The 25,017-nt window shown below is 44.4% G+C and overlaps 1 protein-coding gene and 1 pseudogene across 3 annotated transcripts; one reads left to right on the top strand and one right to left on the bottom strand.

Moving 5' to 3' along the window:
- Gpx6 (glutathione peroxidase 6) lies at positions 1 to 24,161 on the bottom strand. Of its 3 annotated transcripts, none has more exons than XM_011244355.1 (6): positions 23,985 to 24,161; positions 5,825 to 5,978; positions 2,524 to 2,641; positions 1,958 to 2,057; positions 547 to 749; positions 1 to 145 (listed from the first exon to the last, which is right to left on the bottom strand). In XM_011244355.1, the coding sequence occupies exons 1-6, from the start codon at positions 24,144 to 24,146 to the stop codon at positions 106 to 108; spliced, it is 777 nt and encodes a 258-aa protein (XP_011242657.1). In that variant the 5' UTR covers positions 24,147 to 24,161; the 3' UTR covers positions 1 to 105. The 3 variants fall into 3 exon arrangements, with proteins under 3 accessions (XP_011242657.1, XP_006516860.1, NP_663426.2); XM_006516797.3 differs by lacking the exon at positions 23,985 to 24,161 and adding an exon at positions 7,282 to 7,529; NM_145451.3 differs by lacking the exon at positions 23,985 to 24,161 and adding an exon at positions 7,282 to 7,423 and having other exon boundaries at positions 2 to 749.
- On the top strand, positions 22,874 to 23,488 carry Gm11270 (predicted gene 11270; annotated as a pseudogene).
- Positions 24,162 to 25,017: the final 856 nt, after the last annotated feature.

Genomic DNA, 25,017 nt, shown 5'->3' with positions numbered 1-25,017 from the left:
TGCGGTGAGTTCTTTTATTGTTTATTAGATTATTACTATTATTAGAGACAGTGATCATAGGAATGAATTTAAAGGTGGGAGAACTCTGGGTGAGAGCAAACCACATCATTTGGTGTGAAGGACATCTGTAGCCAAGTGCCATGACCTGAATGCACAAACAGGAAGTCACTCAGGAAGGCTGGTAGGATATGAGCCAGAGGGACCTTGGGATCCTGGTGGAAATGCCCTGTCTTCATGTGATGAGAGGTTTCTGCTCTCAGCCTTCAAAATTCCCTAAGAAAACTACAGGGTGCTGTGGTACCAAAGGGCTAAACAGAAGGAGAACTTGACAAAGCATGCCCAGCTTTGGAGGAGAAGAGGCTGGGACCCAGAGGATCTGGCCACCCATCCCCACTTCTTTTAACCGGCCAGTGCTTTGAATGATAGATTAGGATCTCTGTAGATTGCACATGCATTAGTAGGGACACAGGAAGTGCTGTGGGCTTTGGTCATATGGAGGCTGGTGACCGAGTGGAACAAAGACAAAATTTGTAAAGCCTTTCTTACTGGGTACTGGTTTGGTTTAGGTACTCCATGATGTCTGACTGGACAATTCTGACAGGAGTATGGTGGAACCAGCGCATGACAGGGACTCCATCAGGTCCCACCAGGAACTTCTCAAAGTTCCAGCGGATATCATGAACCTTCATGGGATCCCAGAAGAGATGTTCTGGAGAGCCAAAAAGTTCAGAGGTGGGAGGGCAGGAGTTCTGGAGCAGAGATATGAAAAACGGAAAGATGATCTCATTTCTGCTTCTATGTTGTCTGTTGTCCAGTCTCTTCTGCCCACCACTGTACATCTTAATGCTTTAAACTCTTCACGTGCTTCTGGCCCATCCCAGATGTATCAGTGTATTGCTACTAGTACTCCAAGGCCACTCTAACCAGGTTAGAAGGTGACAGAGAAAAGCACCTGACTTTCCCACCTCTCTTGCTTTCATCAAGATGTTTCAGTAAAAGGCTAACTTCCGTCTGGCATTGTGGCGCATGCATTTAATCCCAGCACTTGGGAGGCAGAGGCAGGTGGGTCTTCAAACTTAAGGTCAGCCCTTGAAAATAATATAAATACATGTATATTTATATACTTATATATAATATGTATTTATACATGTGTATATTTTTTCCAAGTGCTGAGATTTCAGGCATAAGCCACCACACCACATAGAACTTTTAAATATTGCACAGCTCTGTACAGATAATATCACTGTTTTGTTTGTTTTGAGTTAGGGCCTTGTTCCATAGCTGTGTCTGGTCTGGAAAGGACTATTTAGACTAAACCTAGAACTTACACCCATCCTCCTGCTTCTGCATCCCGAGTACTGGCAGTATAGCTATGAGCCACCATGTTTTGGCATGGTATTTTCTGTGCTACAAAAAGCAGCCCATGTAGTGCCTTAACTTATTGAAATAAAGAATTGCCTTTTATATTTGGTAAGTTGCTCTTTTGTTCCAATTTACTGTGGATGGGTGAAGAGATCCACAGGGACAGCTGTGTTCTGCAGACCATTCTCTTGGGACAAGGGACTAAGTGACCGGTGTGGGGAAGGGTCTTCTCCTGGTGACTGTGGTTGTACTACTCTGTGATTCCGACCCTTTGGCAGTCTCTCCTGTCCTTGTCTCTGTCATCTCCTGACTTTATAATAGATCCTTCAGGTAAGAGACTAACCTACTAATAAGGGTTAACTTATATTTCACGGTTCCTCGAATAAAGTAGGGATTTGATTAATAATTATTAAGTAAACAAATCAGCATTCAACAGAGCATGCTAGCCTACTCCAGAGCTATTGTGTGTGTTTCCTCTGCTTGAAGCTAATGCCTCGTTTCCATGAACTTATTCCCTTTTAGGAATCCTAGCCCATCCTCCATACCAACCCTGTTGCTTTCAGAGAATTCTGTCTGGCCAGGCTTGCTCACTCACCTTTAGGAAAGAAAAAACCTTTTGTTCATTGTCTCCGTTCACATCCCCCTTCTCAAAGAGCTGGAAATTGGGGACATAGCCACCGCCTGGACGCACATACCTGCAGTGAAATAAGGTGTTCTCAAGAGAATCCAAATTAAATCAAGGAGGAATAGGAATGACTACCAGTGGTCCTCACAAAGGAACAGAAAGGATTGAGGAAAGAGAGAAGATAAAGAGGAGTCTCTGGGCTCAAGATTCCAAGCAGGGGGCTTTGTGGAACTGAAGAATTCAGAACATTAGGAAGGGGATATTTTGACTTCAGATTGCCAGGTGTATCACCATTTCCTATGTTTTTTCCTTTCCCCTGAATGTCTTCTCCTTACATCTTCCACTATTCTCACCCTCAATGGAGCCAAGTGTGGGAAGAGTACTTGGGCATTTCCAAGAGGGCTAAATGGAATTCAAGGTGTCACGGTGACATTCTTCAGCCCATTGTTCTATCACCTTCCCTAGAAGATTCCAGAATGGGAAGGTATCTAGGCAGATGAGGAAAGGGTATCGCTGGGGCCCCACACAGCACTCACTTGAGTCCAAGGAGAATCTCTGAGTTCTTTCCAGGTTCTTGCTTTCCAAACTGGTTGCATGGAAAGCCCAAAACCGTGACGTTGAATGGCTTCAGCTCCTCCTGCAATGTGTTCAGCTCTGTAGGGAGAGGGTGAACAGCATGGCAGACTTCCTACTCAGTACTCAAGATGTGAAGGACCCACTGTGCTGACCCTCTTGTCATGTGACTACACTGAGGACTATGAAGAGCTGCAGACTTATAAGTAGGCAGAGCGAGTCACAAGGACACACGGCTCTGGGAACTCATCTCCATGGCTACAGGTTTTGCAGCACAGGGTTTCCCAAATAACTGCTCTTCACCTTGCACACAGAGCTTACTTAAAGTAAACAGACACTGACTGACTAGGCTTATGGAAAATAAGGAAAAGGCAAACAAAATGAACGTGCTCCCTCCTGCCCCCACACCAAGCCTCATGATGGCACCTCTGACACTCCTGCCACTTTCCCAGAAGACTCTCAGCTACTGCATATTAGAAGTGATAGAAAAAAATCAGAATCGAACTGCGTATGGTGGTACTTAGCTCTAATCCTAGCAAGTGGGAGACAGAGGCAGGGGCATGACCATAAGTTGTAGGTCAGCCTGATCCATATAGTAAGGTTTAATCTAACTAAGTCTATATAGTGAGACAGTGTCTCAAAACAAAACAAAACAAAATAATAACAAAAAAAACAAAAACAAAAACAAAAAAAAAATGCCAAGAAGCCTGGTTGCATAGCATTCTCCACCCCGAGGCCTCACATTTTCAACTGTTCCTCATAGATCAAGAGCCTCTTAGCTTTGTGCTCACCCGAGCCACTCTTCTGTCTTCAGTTATTTTCAGTGTAGAGTTACGCCTCAGAACTAGACAGCTCATTCATCCCCCACTCCATTAGCTGGTGTCTCCACTAAGAACGTCTTCCCAGATAGTGTCTTCAAGTTTCCATATATTTCTTGCATATTTTATATGAAAATGTATGTTTAATAATGTTATATGAAACTCATCTTTGAGACAGTGTTTCATGTATGACTAGGATGGCTTACAACTCACTGTGTAGCCAAAGATGACCTTTAACTTCTGACCCTCTGGCTTCCACCTTCCCAGTGCTGGGTTAGAGATCTGCATCACCGTATTAGCATGAGAAGACCATGTGCCTAGCACTGCGCAAGCCTTGCAGTGGGGCATGTGGGTGTGGGGGTGTAGGGGTGGCATTTTAATATAACTGCAGCTAAGCCAAGAATCCTCTTCTAAATGATAACTTCAAAATGCCAAAATTAGATAACACATGAGTCCTAAATGAGACATTGCATTACACAAATGTAAATAGTATTAGGAAGGAGAAACTGCTGAAATTTGTAATTACTATAATAGTTCCATTAAAACAAATTGACAGAGTGCAATAACGTTCACAGGTGTTACCCAAGCATCTGGGAGGCAGAGGCAGGAGGATCATGACTTTGAAAGTGGGGTCTTATCTCAAAAAACTGCTTCTGAACAGGGCCTGCTACTTTCCCTTAGTCAAATATATAACAATGTCAATATGCACAATTTGTGAAAACTTGTTCCGAATTACTGTGGTTCATTTCCCTGTGGCATTTGAGTCAGTAAACTTCTGAAGTTATCTTGGACATTCTGAAGACAGCAAAGTTTTTAACACGCCAAGAAACGTATCAATCTCTTGTACAAGTCATGTAGAAATTTTTATGACCTTATTTGGGTCAATAATGCTGTAAAATTCTTCAAAGACGGGAACAACAGGGAGATGGAACATTCTCCTGTATTTAGCACTATCTCCAAAGAGCCTTCACGCCAGTTACGACTGCTGGGATAAAACCTTCATTCTCCTCTGCTCTGCCGTTTGGGGCACCTCCTGAAACAGAAGCTCTGCCTTCCTTCCTGCTGCTGCTGCTGCTGCTGCTGCTGCTGCTGCTGCTGCTGCTGCTGCTGCTGCTGCTGCTGGTAGTGGTGGAAGTTGTGTGGGGTTTGTATGTGTGTGTGTAACTGTATGCATGAGTGCACACACATGCGTGTGTGTGTGTGTGTGTGTGTGTGTGTGTGCATGTGATGTACATCTGTGGAGACCAAGGGTTGTTGATGCTTTCCTCTATTGATTCCCACCTTATTTTTTCTACCTTATGATAGAGATGATATTTTTTGAGATCTAATCTCTTGGTTAGACTGGTTGGTCAGACAGACCCAAGAATCCAACTGCCTCCTCCTCAGGTCTAGGCTTACAGGCATGTGCCTCTACCATGTTTGGATTGTTGTAGGTTCTAGAGAATAGAATGCAGGTCTTCATATGTTTTCAACAAGCCCTTTATGCACCAAGCCATCTCTCTAGCCTCCTGGTGTGTTTGCTCTTCTTTTGATACAGGGTTTTACGAAGTAGCCCAACGGCTGAGGTCTAATGCCAGATCATTCTGCTCCCAATCCACAAGGGCTGAGGCGACAGATTTGTGCACTGCTATTCAATGCTGAGGACCAAGCCCAGGACTTTGTGTGTGCTAGGTCAGCACTCTGCCAACTAAGCCATATCTCCAGCCACATAATCTGTGTCATAACTCCCATTCTCACTCTTGGTTTAGGCAAACCAATCTCCACTGTGGCCTAGGAGTCACAGGGAGGGTTCATGTTCTATCAACACTACAGAATGTCAACACAACCATTGCCAACCATGACAAATCAAGACTGCTCCACAGTCATGTCAGAACACACACACACACACACACACACACACACACGGTGTCTACACCACAAAATGACTACATATCACCCTGCCAATATAGATGGCTGCTGCTTTACCGGTTACAGCTTCAGCCTTTCTGTTTCTCTCACCATTCAGGTACGACTTCTAAAGATAAGTAGGCACATAATTGCCCCCTTCTTCATTTCCTGACAGCTCTTAATCCAGAGCAGCAGTCTAGTTCCTTAACTTTCCACACTACCTGACGCCAACACTCATGGCGTGAGTGTTTTCTATACTTTTCTGAGAAGCTTCCTTGTTCTCTGTGGTTGCTGGGCAACAATGTCCACTTGTTCAACTACAGATATGTTCTTAATGGTGCTCCAACACATCTTGGGGAAAGCCTTGGAGCTCAAGCATGGAGATAGTTGTGGCATTAATGTGGCAGAATGGGAAGTTAGGCTTCCTATTCATTCCCAGCTCATAGAGTCATTGTGCTTCCTCATCCCTCAGTCCCAGCAACATAGAAATCCTCCTCCAGTCATAATATGGTGATGTGGCAAGCTAGTGCTGACAGAGAGTTAAAATTTGAGTTCTTACCAGGGTACGTAGCTGTCAGGCCACAGAAGGATGCCACGTTGACAAAGAGGATGTGCTTTCCTGCATACTGCTGGAAGTTGACAAACTCCCCACCATCTATGGTGTTGGCTCCATACTCATAGACGGTGCCAGTCACCCCTTTGTTGCAATCCACCTGTAATAAAACACAAGTACTAGAATGATACGACCTGATAGACAGTAATCCTCGACACCTGTCAGCAGTTTCAAAGCACTTGAACATTTTTTCATGCAATATCTTAAAATTCTAAGAACTGAAGAATTTCTATTTGATGAATTCCACACCCAAGTAGACATCAGTGGTGAATAGACCCGGGTGCCCATAGATGGTACCCTCTCAGGGGAGCTGTGACCTCACTCGATAGTTGGTAAACCATGACTTTACAGCTACCAGTCAGTATTTTACATATATTCTTCCCCTTCACATGCCCAGCAAAAGAGGTCAAAGCTCAAAGGTCAGGCTTAAGCATCATGAGAGCATCTTGGAAATGCTTGGGCTTCCAAGAAGACATACTGGATCAAAAGCTCTAGAAGGGGGGACCCAATCACCAGTGTGTTCTGTTTAGCTAAAGTCTGGGAATCTCTGTGCTCTGTGATGAGACCGCCCCTAACCTTTTACAGAAGGGAGCTGCAGTTGGCAAAAGATGTGTATGTAGCTTAAAGTCACAGGTGAGATTAAGGTTTTCAACACGTTTCTGTTGTGAAGCCAGTGTGGTGACTGCCCAGCTCCTTGGAGCAGCACTGAAATCTGAGGAGAAGCCCTTATACAGTGCCGAACCCTGTCTTCACCTCCCACATCCCTCCACCCCCACCCTCTGAATTCAGTCTCTGTGTCTTAGTAGCCACTAAAAAAAAAGTAGTCCTCTTCCCCTAAGCCCCGCCCCTTCCCCCCCTCCCCCCCCCCCCCCCCGAGTCCTTGGATCCCAGTCCAGTGCCCACTTCTCTACTCATTCCTTCTGGGTTTGGTTCAACTGGTTCAGCCTCCCTCCCAACTCACTTTGCTATTTAACCACTGTTTCCTAGAACCTATGGGGCTGCTCCAAGTTACAGATCAGCATGGAATAGGGCAGGTAGTGGCTGGTCAGATGGCCATCAAGGGGGACTGGCAAAAGCAGATGGGGACTTGTTCAAAGATCTACTAGGTGCTGAGAAGCAGAGAAAATGCAGGGAAAACACAATAGAGCACAATGCATGGAGGTAGGAGAGCTGCCGTAGCATCAGAGGCAGAAGTCTGCAAAGGAAGGCCTCTCTCCCTTCAAGAACAGGAGAGATCCCTGAAAGTGTTTGAAATCAGTTTAGGTCCACTGGTGGGGGTAGGGGAGTCAGCAGTGTGTGTGTGCTTCTGTGTGACATTTTGGGCAGGAGAAGCACACACACACACACACACACACACACACACACACACACACACACATACACACACATACACATACTCTTACCTTCGATTTTTGAGGATTCAGAGTCTCCTGAGCTAAGGCAGCCATAAACAATGAGAAAAGACAGGAACCCCACAACTTCTGGGCCATGGTTGTACAAAGAACACCTGGTGAGTCTTGACCCTCAGGAACTGTGATCCCTTTTGAGGATCGTCAGCAGGCACCAGTTTGAAGATGCACAGCCAATCACAGTGCTGCTCTCACTCTCCACCCCTCTCCTTTCTCTTCCTCTCACCCTTGCTCTCCTGATACAGGAGACACACGTGGGTAAGCACATGCTCTGACAGGTGAAGGTGACATGAAGGTGGATGCTTTTCCCGGCTGCAACCTGAGATGCCATGCCTCCCTTTTCCAACTCAAGCCACTGATTTACAACCTACTTTTCCACAAAATATTCATGAGATTTGCATGCAAACTAATGTTTGAAAAGCATTGACCCAGGGTGTCAACAGTGATGCTGGGCCAGGAGACACTGGTACCACAGCCTGAGAACCTCCCTTCCCCCTTAGGAGCCAGTACTCAGGTAAGGGCAGATCTTTGCCTATGCCCCAGAAAAGAATTTCAAGACCAGACAGAGCAACACAGTTTGTGAGTTTATCAGGTACTTAGACAAAGAGACCTATAAGAAAAGACAGTGCACAAGCCCAAGACACAGCTGTGCCTGCTGCTCTGTTTCCTAGGCCAGTTCTCAGAGCTCCTAATTTACAGCAAGACTAAGTGATGCTCAGAAGTTAAGTAAGATTTAAAAGTTAAAAACACATGCTCCGGTTTAGTCTGTAAAGATTTAAATGTTAGGCCAGGTGGTGGTGGCACACGCCTTTAATCCCAGCACTTGGGAGGCAGAGGCAGGTGAATTTCTGAGTTCAAGGCCAGCCTGGTCTACAGAGTGAGTTCCAGGACAGACAGGGCTACACAGAGAAACCCTGTCTCAAAAAAAGATTTAAATGTTAATTTACCATTTTGTGTATGCTATGTGAGCATGCACGCGGAAGTCACAGGGCAACTCTGTAGGGCTGGTTCTCTTCTACCTTCCATGGGCTCCAGAGAGGAAACATTGGTTGGCAGGCTTGTAAGGCTAACTAACCTGTACAAACAGAGTTATCTTGCCACCCATGGTTGGATTTTTTTTTAAGGCAAGGTTTCATGTCTAGAAGAAAACCCCAGTCTGTCTTCTAATTGATTATGCAGCTGTGATGACCCTGAACGCCTGCTCTTCACATCTGGGTTAATAGAGATATTTGCCACCACATCTGGTGTTCTGTGACATTGAGTATTAAACTCATGGCTCCCTGTATACTAAGGGAGTGTCTACAATCTGAGCATCACACACTCCCAGCCTTGTTGTTTTAGGATTCCTATTGCTGTAACCGAAGTAACTTGGAGAGGAAAGACTTTATTCGACTTATACTCTCACATCATTGTTACTGAAGGAAGCCAGAAGAGAAACTCAAACAGGATAGGAACCTGGAGGCAGGAGATGATGCAGAAGCCATGGAGGGCTTACTAGCTCACTCCTCATGCCCTGCTCAGCTTGCTTTCTTATAGAATTCAGGACAACCAGCCAAGGGATGCACCACCCACAATGGGCTGGGCCCTCCCCCACCAACCACTAATTAAGAAAATGCAATCTTGGGGCCTAGCAAACACAGAAGTGGATGCTCACAGTCAACTATTGGATGGATCACAGGGCTCCCAATGGAGGAGCTAGAGAAAGTACCCAAGGAGCTAAAGGGATCTGCAACCCTATAGGTGGAACAACAATATGAACTAACCAGTACCCCGGAGCTCTTGACTCTAGCTGCATATGTATCGAAAGATGGCCTAGTCGGCCATCACTGGAAAGAGAGGCCCATTGGACACGCAAACTTTATATGCCCCAGTACAGGGGAACGCCAGGGCCAAAAAGGGGGAGTGGGTATGGGGGACTTTTGGTATAGCATTGGAAATGTAAATGAGCTAAATACCTAATAAAAATGGAAAAAAAAAAGAAAAGAAAATGCAATCTTATGAAGGCTCTCTCCTGTCTGATGACTCTAACCTATGTCAAGTTGACAGAAAACTAACCAGCACACTGCCTTTCTTTCTTTCCTTCTTTTTCTCTTTCTTTTTCTCTTTCTTTTTCTTTCTATCTCTCTCTCTGTCTCTCTCTTCCTTCCCTTTTTCCTTCCTTCCTTTTATGTTTTGTCTGAATATATGTATGTACACCACATGCATGCCTGCCTGGTGCCTGCAGAGAGTAGAAGAGGGCATTAGATCCCCTGAGACTAGAGTTACAGGCAGTTGTGGGCTGCCAAGGGGGTACTAGGAATCAAACCTCTAGACGGGCAGTCAATGCTTAGTCATTGCTTTTAACTGCTGAGTCATCTTTCCAGCCCCATCTTTTTCTTACAGAATCTCCCCTCCCCCAGCTTTAAAATGAAACTACAAAGCTGTGTAATGAGGTTTACAGTTTATATTAGGGGTGAATGAGGAGTCCTAACAGAGTAACGCTCAGAGTTACAAACATTCTGGCCCTAGGTAAGCTAACCTAACAGTTAGATGTTTCTATGGAAACACAAATTATCTCTGCAGGCAATTCTGGCTTGATCCAATGTCTTGCCATTTCTTCACTTTCAGGCACCAAAAAGGGCAAACTGGCTGCCAAGGTAAGGGCTTCTTTCTCTTCTCATGTCCCTCAATTTTCTCACCTTTTTGTTCTGTCTCAGGATGACGATCATTTGTTCTGTCCCTTCAAATTTCACCAAACAAACAAACAAACAAACAAACAAACAAAAAATGTTGAGTTTTTAATATATGAAGCCAGACTGTTGGTGCTAAACCTCTCAGGCTCTGTTACTCACTCTGGCCCCTGGAGGAAAGTTCCTTAATGGAGAGAAGAAGCAAAATGAGGGACACATTCACAGAGGAAAGTTATCACGGAGAAGGCTTTGGGCCATGCGTCAGGAGTGGCCAGGCTTCGGGCTCCCCTTCGGCAGGCATTTGCAATCATCCCTGTAGGATCCTACTCTGTAACTTTAACAGACTGCAGCTTGGTAGACTGCAACTTACGATGTAGTCCAGGCTGCTCCCAAACTCACAGCAATTCTTCTGCCTCCATGACCCCATTGCTGGAATCACAGGCATAAATCGCTTGCCTTCATGGTAAGACATTTGCTCAAGTTTTTCTTTTATTTACATGTTTGTGCGTGTTTTGCCTTGTATTACCTCATGCTTAAGGAAAACTCAGATCAAGGCTGGCTGTGGCTTTAATCATAGCTTTCATGACAACCACTGGCCCTAACTTAAAGTCCTCCTGAGGTTCGGTTATTATTACAAGAAATCCTACCTTCATCTGTTTATGGAAATAGTTATAGTAGTACAGAGTAGACCTTCTAAAGATGAACATGTGCTTCATGGGTGATGTTCATGTCCATGGCTTCCACCACAATGTGCCTCAGTGGTCCCACCATGTGCACACATGACCAACAGCATCTGAAACACTGTGGCTCCAGCCCTGGATCAAGATGCTCCATAAACATGGGACCAAAAGAATTGAAATATCCCCCCTGGAGTCCTGAGCTAGAGTCCCATGAAGCCCAGCTATCATCCAGAGGAAGAATACTGACAGCTTGCTTGACAGACCAAAGTTGAGACAATAATGAACCATGGATGGACATAACCACACGTTGATCAGGACTTGTTTTGTACATCTCTTGCCCTCTATGTGAACCTAAACCTCAGGTATCCTGAAGATGCTCCTGGGAAATCACTAGATCTCTTCACTTGTTACTCTTCCCACATGGCCACAAAGAATAAATTCTATTTTCTCTGCTTTTCACTGTTGTCTCTTTAACTGGCCAGTGGGGGATATAGGTGGCTGAATCTATTTACTGGGACTGCCAGGGCCCAGGTTTTGGCCCTAATAACTCCAGTAATGATGTCCATGGTGCCTTTCATAACCTCCATTGGTTCCTGCTTTATATTTTTGCCCCTTTGTTTCCCATTTATGGTACCATAATTCTATGGGGGTGGTCTATGTTACAGGGTCATTACAGAATCTCACATGAGCACATCAGAACTGCTTATACTAAGTAGCTTCTTTTTGTTCTGAGAGAGTCTTTACCCGTCACTAAGTTTGTGGTATTTTGTTACAGGAGAGTAACACAGACTTTAGTAGAAAGTGAGGTACAACTGTGGCAGATTTCCCAAGTAAAGTCTTTGGAATTGGGAAATGGGCAAAGTGGGGGGGGGGGGGGGAAGGTGAGCTACATGATAGAAAAATGTGTAGTTTGACAGACTGTTGATAGACATATGGATGTCACAGATGCTTCTAAGGAGGGCTTGGCAAGAAATGAGGAAAATATTATTAAAGGCTGAAAGAATAAATAAAATCACTGAATAGATATTTCTCAAAAGAAGACAGATGTGGTGCACACATGTAATACCAGGAGTTAGGAGGTTGAGGCAGAAGGATTGTATAGTTTGAGGCTAGCCTGGGCTACATAGAGTCCTTGTCCTTAAAGGGGGTGGGTGGGGGGAGTAGGGTGGAGATAGAGAAGCTCAAAGTGACCAATATGAGAAACAAAATCAATATGACTGATCAAGATTTAATTTCAACTTAAAAGCACAGTGAAACATCCCTTCATAGGTAGGATGAATATGTAGGAAAGACTAAAAAGCATCAGAGGAGATGCATGTCGTTAGTGGAAACTAGCAGACCCTCCATTGCCTGCATCTCTCCTCTCTTGTATAGTAAAACGTCCCTCTGCCTCCCTCAAGGATACACGTGGCTGCCTATAGGGATAATCCAGATAGTCCAGAGTAATCCCTCCATCTCCAAACCCTTATCTTAATCACGTTTCCAAAAACAGTTGCCCTATAAGAACATTTACAGATTCTAGAGGCTAAAACCCTCTTTGCCCCTTGCCCTTTTACCCTGAACACACGTGCACGCACACATACACACACACTTCATTGCTTATATCTTTTTCTTTTGCTTATCCCATACATGGTCCCAAGAGACCAGACATGTGGCTCTGACAAAGACTGAGAGCTAAGGGACTAGCTATGCTAACTCCGTGACAGTAAGAATCAAATGTGCACTCTGCTTTCTCAACTCTCTGAGATGAAGTCTTCATTTAAAGGGCTCCTGTAGCTAAGAGGAGTAGGTGAGTCAGGAGACAAAAGCTTGGGTTTTTTGTTTAGTTACTTCATTGATTTGGATTTGTTTGTTTGTTTGTTTGTTTCTTCCAGATCTTACAGACTAAATGTTTATTGCCTTGACATTTTCCTGTCTTAGGACATAGTCTTAAGAGCAAGAAGACAACCTCTATTTCTGATCAAACAGCAGTAAATTTTAGGTCCCTACAATATCCTCAATGGTGTTAATGCTTCTTTAACTAACTCACAGAGCTCAAGAAGACAATTCATTCTCATTGACTGGGCTATTATAGAAGATACAATGAGAAACATCAGACAAAAGGAGTGTGTAGGGCAGGATCTGGGGTAGGTAGATGCGATCTTCAATACCTTTCTGTGTGAACACTTTTCTCAGCACCCCAAGAGCTTACTCCTTCAGAAGCTCTGTGTATTGTTGTTTAGGGCATTTTACAGAGACTTCATTTCCTGGACTTTACCAATTAAATTGGTCATTGATGACTGAATTCGATCTCAAGTCACCATCCCTTCTTTGGAAGAGGGTAGAAATGAAGGCATCGCGTTTCTAATCAATCATGCCTTCCTTGATTTTTCTAGCAAATAGCACCATTTTAAAGGGACACCTGAGTTATCACATTAGCAAATAGAAGACACACCTGCAACTCAGGCAATTCAGAGGGTTTTTAAACCTTTGGATCAAGAACAAGGGCAAAGACTAAATACTTGCTAATGTACTTTAGACATGCTCTCACCAAGTACTAAGTTTGGCCTCAAACCTACATTCTCCTGCCGCAGCCTCTCGAGTGCTTGATTACAGGCTTGTACCATTACACCAAATATTTATTTCCTTTTAAAAACTGTATTGTGGAGATAAACGTAAAAAGCAAGGGCAAAATCCCCATACTTTATTTAGACTCCGCCCGGCTGAAGCCTGACCCAGTGACTTGTGATGTTCTTTTCAAACATTCAGAACCCATTCCCAGTGACTCACTGTCTGATTCTGAATTGCTAATCTCAAGAAAAACAAAAATTTACCACATAATATAATAGAAAAAAAAATGTCTCACTGAACTTCCTCTTCAGCTAGGCTCTCTGACCAGCCAGTGAAGTCTTGGGGTCTGCTTGTTTCTGTCTCCCAATCCTGGAGCTAACAGCCATTTGCAGCCATGCCTAACATTTTACATGGGAGCTGGACATTTAAGCTCAGGTTATTACACTTGCAGAGAGCAGGTGTTTTTATGTGCTGAGCCATCTCTTCAGCCCCTACAACAAACCACTTTTAAATGAAGTTCTTCACACTTATCCCAAAGCAGGCACATTGCATACTGGATCTTGTAGCTCCTCCCCATCATCTCTTCTTTTGCTCTCTCTCCTAAATAGCTTTGTGTTTCTCCATTTTTCATTCTTAACTGCCATATCACTGCCATGCCCTATAAAACCAACAATAGTTATTTAATATTATTTAGGACCCTACTCAGGCTCAAACATCCTGAATTATTTCAATGCTGCCGATTCTTAAGCAAAAACATTTGATGAATATTCAAAGCATGAAACATAGTCAGATAGTCACTGAAAAACTACACACTGGTCACCTATACACATGACAACTTGTTTATTCATCCTCCTGACGAAAGCTGTTTGTTTTACTTCCATTTTACACTAATGGAGTGTGACCTGGCAGCTATAAGATGACCTTTCCTCCCCAAGTTGCTTTTGTGCATAGTGTTAAGGATAAGACTGGCATGAACACTCTCACTCAAGCTTTTCTGTAAATGTGTTTTCATGGTTTCTTGAGTACTTAACTTTATAAAATATGCTAATAATTCCCCAAAGTGGTTTCACTTACTTAGCTCTTTAGGGGGTCATAGTTTTCATCTTCTCCGTCTGCAACATGTACACACACACACACGCGCGCACGCGCGCGCACACACACACACACACACACACACACACACACGTCTGAGCACATAAGCACATTGAACCTTAAGATTCTTCTCTGCTTTAAGCAGTCATCACCACTACTGGTTAAAGATTGTTAAAGATTGAAGTTTTGTTTTAGATTTATATACTGTGTTGGCTGGTTGACATAAGCTACAAATATGTCAGGGAAGAGGGACCCTGAATTGAGGAAATGACCTTGTCATACTGATCTGTAGATAAGCCTGTGATGTCTCTTCTTGATGGCTGATTGATGTAGAAGATCCATTTCACTATGGGCAGCCTCTAAGGTCATCCTGGGTGCTATAAGAAAACAGGCTGAGCAAGCCATGAGGAGCAATCCAGTAAACACCACTCCTCCCTGGCCTCCACATCATTTCCTGCCTTGACCTCCTGCCCTGACTTCTGTAAGTAATGGAGTGTGACCTGGCAGTTATAAGATGACCTTTCCTCCCCAAGTTGCTTTTGATCACAGCAATACAAACCCTAAGACATATATCTTGCATGCAAAAACAAATTGAATGAAGCCCTGGATGACCGTAAATCCTAAGAGGTAGAAAGTAAGAATAGGACATTCTGTGTCCTGTAGGTGTGGAGAGATGCTAGTAGGCAGTCATTGGGCTGTGACCAGTTAAAAGAGACATTTAGGTCACAGAGTCTGAGACACTATAGTTAAAAACAAAGTAGCAAGGATTACAACTGTGGCGGCTCATGCCTGCAATCCCAGTACTCAAGGAACTGAGGCAAGAGGGTTAGTGTGAGTTCAAGTCTAGCCTCAGCCACCGGGTGAAACTGTCTCAAAAATAAACACTGAAACAGCAGCCAACAAAAGGCCCCCCTCTTAGCTGTGAGAAGAATAAGCCACCCTAAGAGTGTTGTTTTAATAAAGGGATTTGGATGAAGGATTTGGGATAAACAAGGAAATAAGATAAGGTAAAGTTTTCCTCATCTTAATCCCATTTGTTAAGTAAGCTCATAATCACAGACTCTTGTGAAATACAATCCCTGCAGATCCCAGTGTGTCTCTGCACCACGGCCCAGGCAGTGGCTGTGGTTCGGACTGTCATGTGAAGAGTGTTTCTACGGCAAACAACACTGGACAAAAAAAATCACAATCCTTTCAGAAAGGGAAAGTTTGTCTGCACCCTGAGGGTAGAGCTCGTCTCTACTCCACGGAGAAGGCTGGCATACCCACTTCTCTTTATGAAGTACTGGGGTCCCCACTGACTCAGAATGCCTCTCCTGAAATGCAACCCATCATAAGGCAGGTGTGACCTCTCCCTCTTTGGTCACTCAGCCTACATGATGTCATAAACTATATGCTCTGACAGCCTAGATGGCCTGGTCTGGTGTTCTAACCTATACACTCTGCCCCGGCAACCACGTGTCTTCCCAGAACCACAATATGTTAGAACGCTGACTTTTAGCTTTCAATTGGGACAAAAGTTTTCTCACTTCACAGTTCTTTCCAGTTACATATGATGTCCTCAGTGGCTGTAAAACATCTTTCTCTCCACAGCTCCATATCCTAATTTGTCAACAAGTAGAATTCCACCTAACAACAAGGGATTAAAAATCAAACAAACAAAAACCATGGGAGTTTGACAACAGAGATACCTCAAAAAACTAGAAATAGATGCACCTATAGGACCCAGATAAACCTCTGTTGGGCACAGACCCAAAAGACTCTATTCTACTGCAGACTAACGTGCTTGTGAGTGTTCTGTGCTGCTCTCTTCACAATCACTGCAAAGTGGAAACAATCCGAATATCCATCAACTGAAGAACGGGCAAAGAAAGCATGATACATAGACACGGTGGACTTTCATTCAGCCACAAAGAAATACCAAATGTCCTGTAAATGAATGAATCTGGAAAAATTGTACTAAGTAGGGTAACCCAGGCCTAGAAAGACAAAGCATTCCATATTCTTTTTCATATGTGGATCCCAGCTTCTAAACTTCGGTGTTTGACCTGGAGTAACTGTAGAAGACAGAAAGCTAGAAATGTGCCTTTGAAGGTGGGGAGAGAAAGTGCCCAGAGAGGGGGATAGTAGAGCATACAGGTGTATGAAGAAATAAGAGAGAATCATGGGTGGTAGTGAGGACAGGGAAGGAAGGGTATGGCAGAGAAGGAGTAGAAACCCACTCTTTTAAAAGCTTTCTAAAAATATTTTTTTAAAAGAGCTTAATTGGAGTTCCCTGCGTTGGGGCTTTTCTCCTAGAAACCATAAGTTATTAACAAAAAGCCCAGTGCCAGGTGAAGTTGTTGGTTGGTGGGGTTCCAGAACACGGCCCCCCCCCTCAAACAAAGCTATTCTTCTTGGCTGTCCACAAGAACTTGACAAAAAGACCCTATTGGTGAAGTCACTGCACATTTTTCTCATTGTGCCATAGATTTATAAACTTTGGGGCTCTGGGGCAAGCATTTTCTTGCATTTTTTTAAGAAAGTTATTTCGTTGGAATGTGTTGGAAGAAGGTAAACCCTTTGCTCCAGGAAACAATCCCATGAAACGCCTGTCAGATCCTGAGAAACAAAAAGCACCAGATTTATCTGAGCTCCCTAAATCGGCAGTGGTGCCCAAAAGCCAGAGCTGCAGCGTTGTCCTGCTGCAGACCTTTCTCCATCCCCTGGCCTTCTCTTGCATATGAGTCACAGTGGTGTGGGTGACTCGAGTTCCTGGTGTTAGGCATGGACACAGCCCACCCACACCCTCCTACAGCCCACTAAATCCAGGGCACTGGACAAGAACAAGGCCTCAGGGAGGACACGTTATTCCTCTCGCCACCGCCCTATCTCAGCCTCTGAGGAGCAGACTTCCTTTTGGAGCCAGTCAGAGGAGGGATACTTGGCATAAATGACAGACCCCTCAGGAAGTCTGTACCAAGTCGGCTGCTTCCGTGAAGACTCAGGTTAAGCCATATTGCCCTAAAGTTTACCACAACAGGCATGGTGGTGGGGCAGCTCAGAAAACTTAGAGCCATAAAGCTGAAAATTACATATACAAGGACCATTAGTGATATTCCTGTATTTTCCAGCACATATTATGAGGAATGTCCACCAGGTTTGGAAGGACAAGTAGATTTGAATAAGAATTCAAGTTTAGGATCTGGATCTACACCATTGTGAGACTTCAATCAAGACTTTCTGGACTTGCCTTTTCCGATTTTGAGCTAATGTGAGCTAATGATGTCTGCCTCATTTCTGCAACTGGCTGATTGTATAGCTGAATAAGATTATTGGTATGCAACATATTCATGAACTACAAATTTTATGTAAGCATAGGTGGCACTCCCTCACAGTGGCAGAGTTGAAGTGGGGCCTGTGCTCCACTCTTGCAATCTAGGGAACAGAAAGATTCCAAATGGGGATTCACATAAAATGGCAGAAAGATCTAGTTCAGAACAGCCAAGAATAAAAAAAAAATGGACAAACGTGTCGAAGTTGGATATGGGTAGTGGCAGAAGATACCACTTGAATCAGAGATTGAGAAGTATACTGGTCTCAACAGGTTGTGTGTTCCCTTTGAGTTCAGAGGTGCTAAAACCAGAAACGCAGTGCTGAACTTCAGGTGGGATTATGTCATGAACAAAAACTGAAATCCGAAGTGTCGCTCACTGGGCATGTGAGCAAACCAGCAAGCCTCGTATGAATCCCACCATCAGGAAGACCACAGTCTAACTGAGGAAACAGACCAAGACTGGGGTCCGATTCCTCCCACTCTCGTCTCCCACCCCATCTAAGATGATAACGAGTTTAAGGTCAGAAAGTTTTTAAAGATTTTCAAGACATAGTTTGGCTTAGCTTTGGATTTGGCTTTTACAGATTTGATATAAGGCATATGTCCAACTACTGGCAGCTAAAATCTTATTTGTTAAAATTATATTCCTTGTCATTTCAGTAGAAATCTCTGGTCCCTTCAAATATTTGTGTGCATAACACATCCATCCATGCATCCATACAAGGTTTTCTCCATGAGCGATGGGCCATCTCTGTGGCAATGTATGAGGCAGCTGGCTGGGACTCTTTGCCCTTCCCAGGTAGAATTGGTAGGTAGGTCAAGGTCAAATTCAATGGCTCTTCTCTGGCAGCTTGTTTCTCTTAGTGCTTGGGAGCAGCAGGTGACAGCAATGGGTGGCAGCAGGTGGTGCCCTCTAGTGTTGTGGTTATCTGCCAGGTCTTGGATGTCAGACTTAAGGACTAAGGACTCTTAGTCTTTAAGACTGGCCAGGGTTGCTGCTCTTGGTCTGGGCTCTAAGACCCTTGTTCTTAAACTTAACAGTTGTCCAGAGCCTCCTGACACTCAGGGCCTGCAGCTTCTCTTCTCTGGCTCTTTCCAGCTCTTGCCAGTCTTCACTCTCAGCTCTCTGCCCTCCTTTGCCATCTCCCCACTTTCTACATTCTTCCTTCCCCGGCTGCATCCGAACTGTTCAACAGCTGCTTCAGTCATCAGACATCTCCTCTGCAAGATGTCGATGGGAGTTTCTGCTGTCTTCACCGGGCTGGTTTTCTTTCCGGTAGCAGTTCAGCCCTCACTACAAATGTCCACAAGAAAAGAGCCTTTTATCAGGCCTAATGCTAGCACACCCAGAGAGGCAATAGAAGAATGTCTCCCAGCCTGCTCACTGAACTCAACTGAAGCCCAGGAAGGAAACTCTGCACCAATCATAACCACTTGTTTGTACAACACTGTTGTAGACCATTCACAAGCCCTGTCGTTATCATCAGACACAGGAGTCCCTCTGCTAAGCCATCGGGAAAATTGACACTCTGACATAGACAGAAATGATGCAGGGTCATCTAGAGTTCAAGGCTTATCATATCAAAAAGTCTGGTACAAACCGTTTCAAACATATCCTGGCTGGGGATATGCCTTCAGGGACTGGGACAATCAGTTGCAGTGATTGTTTCCAAAGTGTCTATAAAGTGTTCCAGGTGGCTGAGGTTGGTAAGGATCATCTGGCTAGCAATTTTGACCCATAGCCCTTTAGTTCACAGCAACCCTGGCAGCATGGCAAACTCCAACAGCTGCTAGTTAGGGAGTGAGATGGCCTCATGGCCACCTCTTTGCTTCAATTCAGGAAGATGGACATCAAAAAGAGTGCAATAAGAACTTACAATAAATAATAGTAATTTTAGGGTATTTTGCCAGCATTTTACTAGTGTTTAATACTTGCCTAGTGCCCCATAGGTTCCGTCTCAACTGTCTCAATAGTGGCCCATAAGATTTATAACATAAGGGCTGAAGAGATGGTTCAGTGGTTGAGAGCACTTCCAAGGGAGCAGGTTCAAATCCCAGCACCCAGATGGCAGTTCACAACTGTCTGTAACCCCTGGACACCTTCACACAGACAACACAGACATACATGGAGGCAGAACACCAATGTACATTTTTTTAAAAAATCCCATAGCCATCTTTGTATAAATACATGAGCACACACAGCTCTGTATTCAAGGTCAACAATCTTAGATCCAAAGCTTTGGGGAATTCTAAGGAAGGAAGCTGAGCCCCCCACACTGGGGTGGCTGTCTGGATTGGTTAGCATGCCTGGTTTTCAGAATTTCCACTGGGCATTGGGAAAAAAAAAAAATAAAGGAAGAAAAAGAACCCAAAAGAAAGAAGATGATCTCACCATAAAGAAGATGATTTCACCATCCGAAAAGAAAATAATAAAGACTTGATAACCGCCTCTGGTGGGAGGTGTAAAGAGACGCAGTAAGCCACTGAGACGGGCACTCTGGCTGGTGGTAGGCAGTGCTCTGGCCTGAGCCTCCTGCTGAGTCCGAACTCCCAAGAACTGTTTTGGCCTCTGGAGAAAAACTCAAAACTTTAATCAAATCGTGTTTTTCTGCTTAAGCATGACTATCTTCAAAGCAATCAGAGTCTGTTAAATTAGCAACCTGGGAATTTGCTTGTCTCAGGCTAGAATTTGAATAAATTTGTGTCTCCTCTATTTTTAAAATTAACTACTCGTGCTGGTTAAGTTTTGTCAGCCTGAAAAATCAGAGTCACCTGGGAAAAGAGAACCTTGACTGAGGAACGGCCTCCATCAAATTGAACATGGGCATGTCTGTGGGATATTAATATTGATTAATGATTGATGTGGGAGGGCCCAGTCCAGGGTGGGTGGTACCAGCACGGGCAGTCCTGGGTTCTATAAAGAAGCAAGCTGAGCAAGCCAGTGAGCAATGTCTCTCCCTGATCTCTTTTCCCCCCAGATTGCTTTTGTCAGGGTGTTTTATCTCAGCCACACTGAGAAGCAAGAGCTCACACACTGCATAAAGTTTCTATTTCTCCAGTTAGACAGATGAGATGAGATCCAAGGCCCAGAACACAACTTAATCAAAGTCTAGGTGATTGGGAAAGACTGAGAAACCAAAGTGTGTTGTTCCAGGATTTACTACTCTAATCTTTACGATTGGCTGAGCCAAGACAGAGATGGAGGGCCAGACAGTCAGTATCTTTAAGCAGCAAGGTGACTTAAAGGATTTGAGGAGCTCTGTAGGTGGACCAGCCTATCCTTGTTTTAGGTTCCTCCCCAGAGATTAGAGGCCTCCAAGAAAAGATCAAAGGTCTGACAGGAGGAAAGGCTTCGGGTTCCCAGATAAGCCATGAATACTCAGGCTCCCAGGCATAGAGAATAAGTTCCCACTCAGATTTCACATCGGAACAGGAGGTGAATGCTTTGGTGTGAACCTGAGAGAGGAGAGCTACAAAGGGGGCAGTCTGGAAAGATAGCTTAGAGCTGGAGAGAAATCCTTTCTCATTCCGGTAACCATACTCCCAAGGTCTATGAAGCCGAGCTGGCAGTGGAGATCCTACGGGCGGAGGGGCCAGAGTTCAGCGTGGGAAAGAGGGAAAATCTGAGAGTCTCCTGCTAATCTAAATATTTTTCAGTATCTTTTTGTCAGTTATCTCATCGGAATCGAGTTAGTTGCTTGATTTGCCTCCTCCTTATAATCCTAAAGCATGAAGAACAGCTTGCCCAGACCAACATCCACCCTTTCTTCTTTTAATTTTTCCCCCATCTCTGTCTACATAGGCAACAGTTTTTATCAAATCTTTTGTTGAAGCATAAGCAAGATTGTTACCCTTCCAGCCTGTTGTCTCTGCTTGGTGCTTTTACTCTCTAGAAGTGGGCGTAGACTCGAGATAAATATTTTTATAAAAAATACAGTACTGTAATGCTGATGGAAGTAGGCCGAAAGCCACACTTCCAGAAATGACTTCCCTAGGAGCCTGGTGGAACTAGGCCAAAGGTCACACTTCCAGAAATGACTGCCCTAGGAGCCCACTAGCCATTCAGCTCCCAGGCTTTAACTACAGTCCCTGTGGAGCTACTGTATCCAGGATGCAAGCAAGTCTGTGCCTTCGCCTCTCAGATATCCAAAGTGGGGACTTGACAGAAGGCAGTGCATTCCACAGAAGGCAAATCAAGGGTGCTCTGCCACTGCAGCTGCTAGTATACTATCACAAAGCTCTAATAAAGACAGAAAACTTCTTCAGAATCAAAACTCCTCTAAAAGTGGTTCTGGAGATTAAGCCCTTTAAGAGCGGGCTGCTTAATATCTCCAAATAAAACCAAAGAAATGTCCAAACTGACTGAGATGTAAGCTGCATCACCAAAACAAAATAAATGTGAAATGCCAAGGCAGCACGACTCTGAAAGACCATAAAATTCAACTAACTATATATTAAGAGAAACCGAGATAGGTAGACTGCTGGATACCTGTTTCCAAAGTTTATCAGTAAAACTTGTCAGTTGCTTAAAAGAAACTAGAAACCACCAGATAAATTCAACCAAGGGCCTGGAAGAAGCATAGAAGAAAAATCCAACAAAATCGTCACCTATAGACTCAATCAGAAGAAAGAACTTCAAGGCTGGAGGACAATGTCAATGAAATACTACATTGAAACATCAATTAAGAAATAATGTTGCGGGGCAGTGGTGGCTCACACCTTTATTCCCAGCACTTGGGAGGCAGAGGCAGGTGGATTTCTGAGTTCGAGGCCAGCCTGGTCTACAGAGTGAGTTCCAGGACAGCCAGGGCTACACAGAGAAACCCTGTCTAAAATATAAATAAATAAAAATTTTTTAAAAAGAAGAAAGAAAAAGAAAAGAAAAGAATGTTGTTGGTGGAGCATGCCTGTTATCCCAGCACTCAGGAGACAGAGGCAGTCAGATCTCTGAGTTTGAGACCAGCCTAGTCTACAGAGTGAGTTTTGGGACAGCCAGGGCTACATGCAGGAATCCTGTCCTGAAAAATCTCAGAACTATAAAATGAATGAACAGAGCCACAACTTCCAAGATATCTGGGATAGAATTAAAAGACCAAATCTACAAATTCATGAGATAGAAGAGGCTGAGATTAAAAACCAATGGCAAAGAGAATCTATACAATGAAATTATAACAGAAAAATTCTCACATAGAGAAATTAATGGACATCCCTATGAGTTATATTCTGTTGCCATGAGAGAAAAGATCATGACCAAAGACAACTTAAGAAAGACCATTTATCGGGAGGCACAGGTTACCAGGTTACCGTGCAGACATGGCCAAGTCTAAGAACCACACCACACACAGCCAGTCCCGCAAATGGCACAGAAATGGCATCAAGAAACCCAGGTCACAAAGATACAAATCTCTTAAGGGGGTTGACCCCAAGTTCCTAAGGAACATGTGCTTTGCCAAGAAACACAACAAGAAAGGCCTGAAGAAGATACAGGCCAAGAACGCAAAGGCAGTGAGTGCGCACGCAGAGGCCATAAAGGCCCTGGTGAAGCCTCAGGCCATCAAGCCCAAGATGCCAAAGGGTCCCAGCCCCAAACTCAGCTGCCTGGCTTTCATCGCTCACCCCAAGCTTGGGAAGCGGATTCAAAGCTACATGGCCAAGGGGCATAGGCTCTGCCAACCAAAGCCCAAGGTTCAAACCAAGGCAGAGGCCAAAACTCCAGCTAAGGCCCAGGCTTCAGCTTCACCCCAGGCTCCCAAAGGTGCCGAGGTCCCTGTGAAGGCCCCATAGAAAAGGCTCCTGCTGTTATGAGGACATGGAGTGCTGTGACACACATATTGCACACTGTTTAGAGATGACCAGTGTCCTATGCTGTTTTTACAAATAAACTTGAGGGAAGAAGAAGAAGAAGACGAAGAAGAAGAAGAAGAAGAAGAAGAAGAAGAAGAAGAAGAAGAAGAAGAAGAAGAAGAAGAAGAAGAAGAAGAAGAAGAAGAAGAAGACCCTATGGCTTATGGTTCCAAAAGGAAAGTTCATAACAGTGTGAAAGGCTGAAAGGCACAGAAGCAGGCACCCAGAGCAGGAAGCTGAGAGATCACATCTCCAGCCCCATGATGGTCTCAGAGAGAGCAAACTGAAGTGAGGCAGGGCCCGCTCTTCTGCTCTCCCAAGTTCTGTCGATTGGGGCCAGCTCTCCAGAGCACTGAAGCCATGGAGGGGCAAAGCTTCTCTAGTGGCCTCAGACATCGACACCTGTCACTTCATAGCCATAGACCCAGACCTGGTCCTCAAAGGCAGCTCCAACTGGAACCTCGCCATGGCCCCATGAACATAGTAGGGCTGGCCACTCACAACAGGCTATTCCTCTCCACCCTCGAATCTCCAGTTCCATCTTACTTCATAATGCTCAAGCTGTTCCACTTCTCTTTCTCCCCCATCTGTGCACCCCATGCTTGCACACTGTGGTGGCTCCTGCTGCAGGCTGGCCATGTGGCTTGCAGACCCCAGAATGACATCCTCAGCCTTTGCTGCATGGTGTAACAGCAAATGTGTGTCCATAGGTCTGCTTGTGCTGTGCGCCAGAGGGCAAGTCCGTGGGTGTCGTGGTAGTTGCATGTCTCTGTCTGTCTTCCTCCTCCTTCAGTGCTGTTCACGGGGCCCTATGTGTCTATGACCCACCTATACTATGGGGCAGAGAGCAGGTTTGTGAGCATGTTCCCCTGCCTGCACCGTGTGACCTGGAACACAGGTCTGTCTGTTTTTCTCCTCTCTTGAGGCACTGCCTGGATTTGATTTGATTTAGTTTAATTTTTATGTGTCCTAGGCATAAGACAGCTTTTGCCACCAAGCCAGGCATCAAGCTAGGAGGAATGAAGCTAGGAGGACTGCCAGCTGCTCTACCCTTGACTGATAAATGAACAGCACCAACAACAAGGTGTCTCTGCCCATTGCCAGGGAGACCTAAGTCCAATTCTTATCTCTAAGAAGCATATCTCAGTGGTAAAGACACTCAGATAGACTCAAAGGATGGTGGACAGACTCTTGAATGAAAGAAAGCTGAAAAACAAAAGGTAGTATGGCGTCAGACACCATAATAGGATGACTTAGTATCATTTCAAACAGAAGAAAGGGAGAGCATTCCCAGGTACAAAAATCCTCACAATTCTTTAAAACTTTCTAAGTGGACCAATGTAATAAATACATTCAGTGACTCATCATGTCTAATTCTCGCAGGTTATGATTTCCACTCATCCCTCTCACACACACACACACACACACACACACACACACACACACACAGACAGACACACACAGACACACACAGAGGCACACACAAACTAAATACATAAAATGTAATTTTTTTTTAAAGTGCTTTTTTTAAAAGAGTATCTCACATTGCTGGTGACGCACTCCTGTAAGCTCAGAATTT

Source organism: Mus musculus, chromosome 13, assembly GCF_000001635.26.
Source record: "Mus musculus strain C57BL/6J chromosome 13, GRCm38.p6 C57BL/6J".
Taxonomy (NCBI): domain Eukaryota; kingdom Metazoa; phylum Chordata; class Mammalia; order Rodentia; family Muridae; genus Mus; species Mus musculus.
Note: the sequence above shows the minus strand (reverse complement) of the source record. Positions and strands in the feature narration are given on the sequence as shown.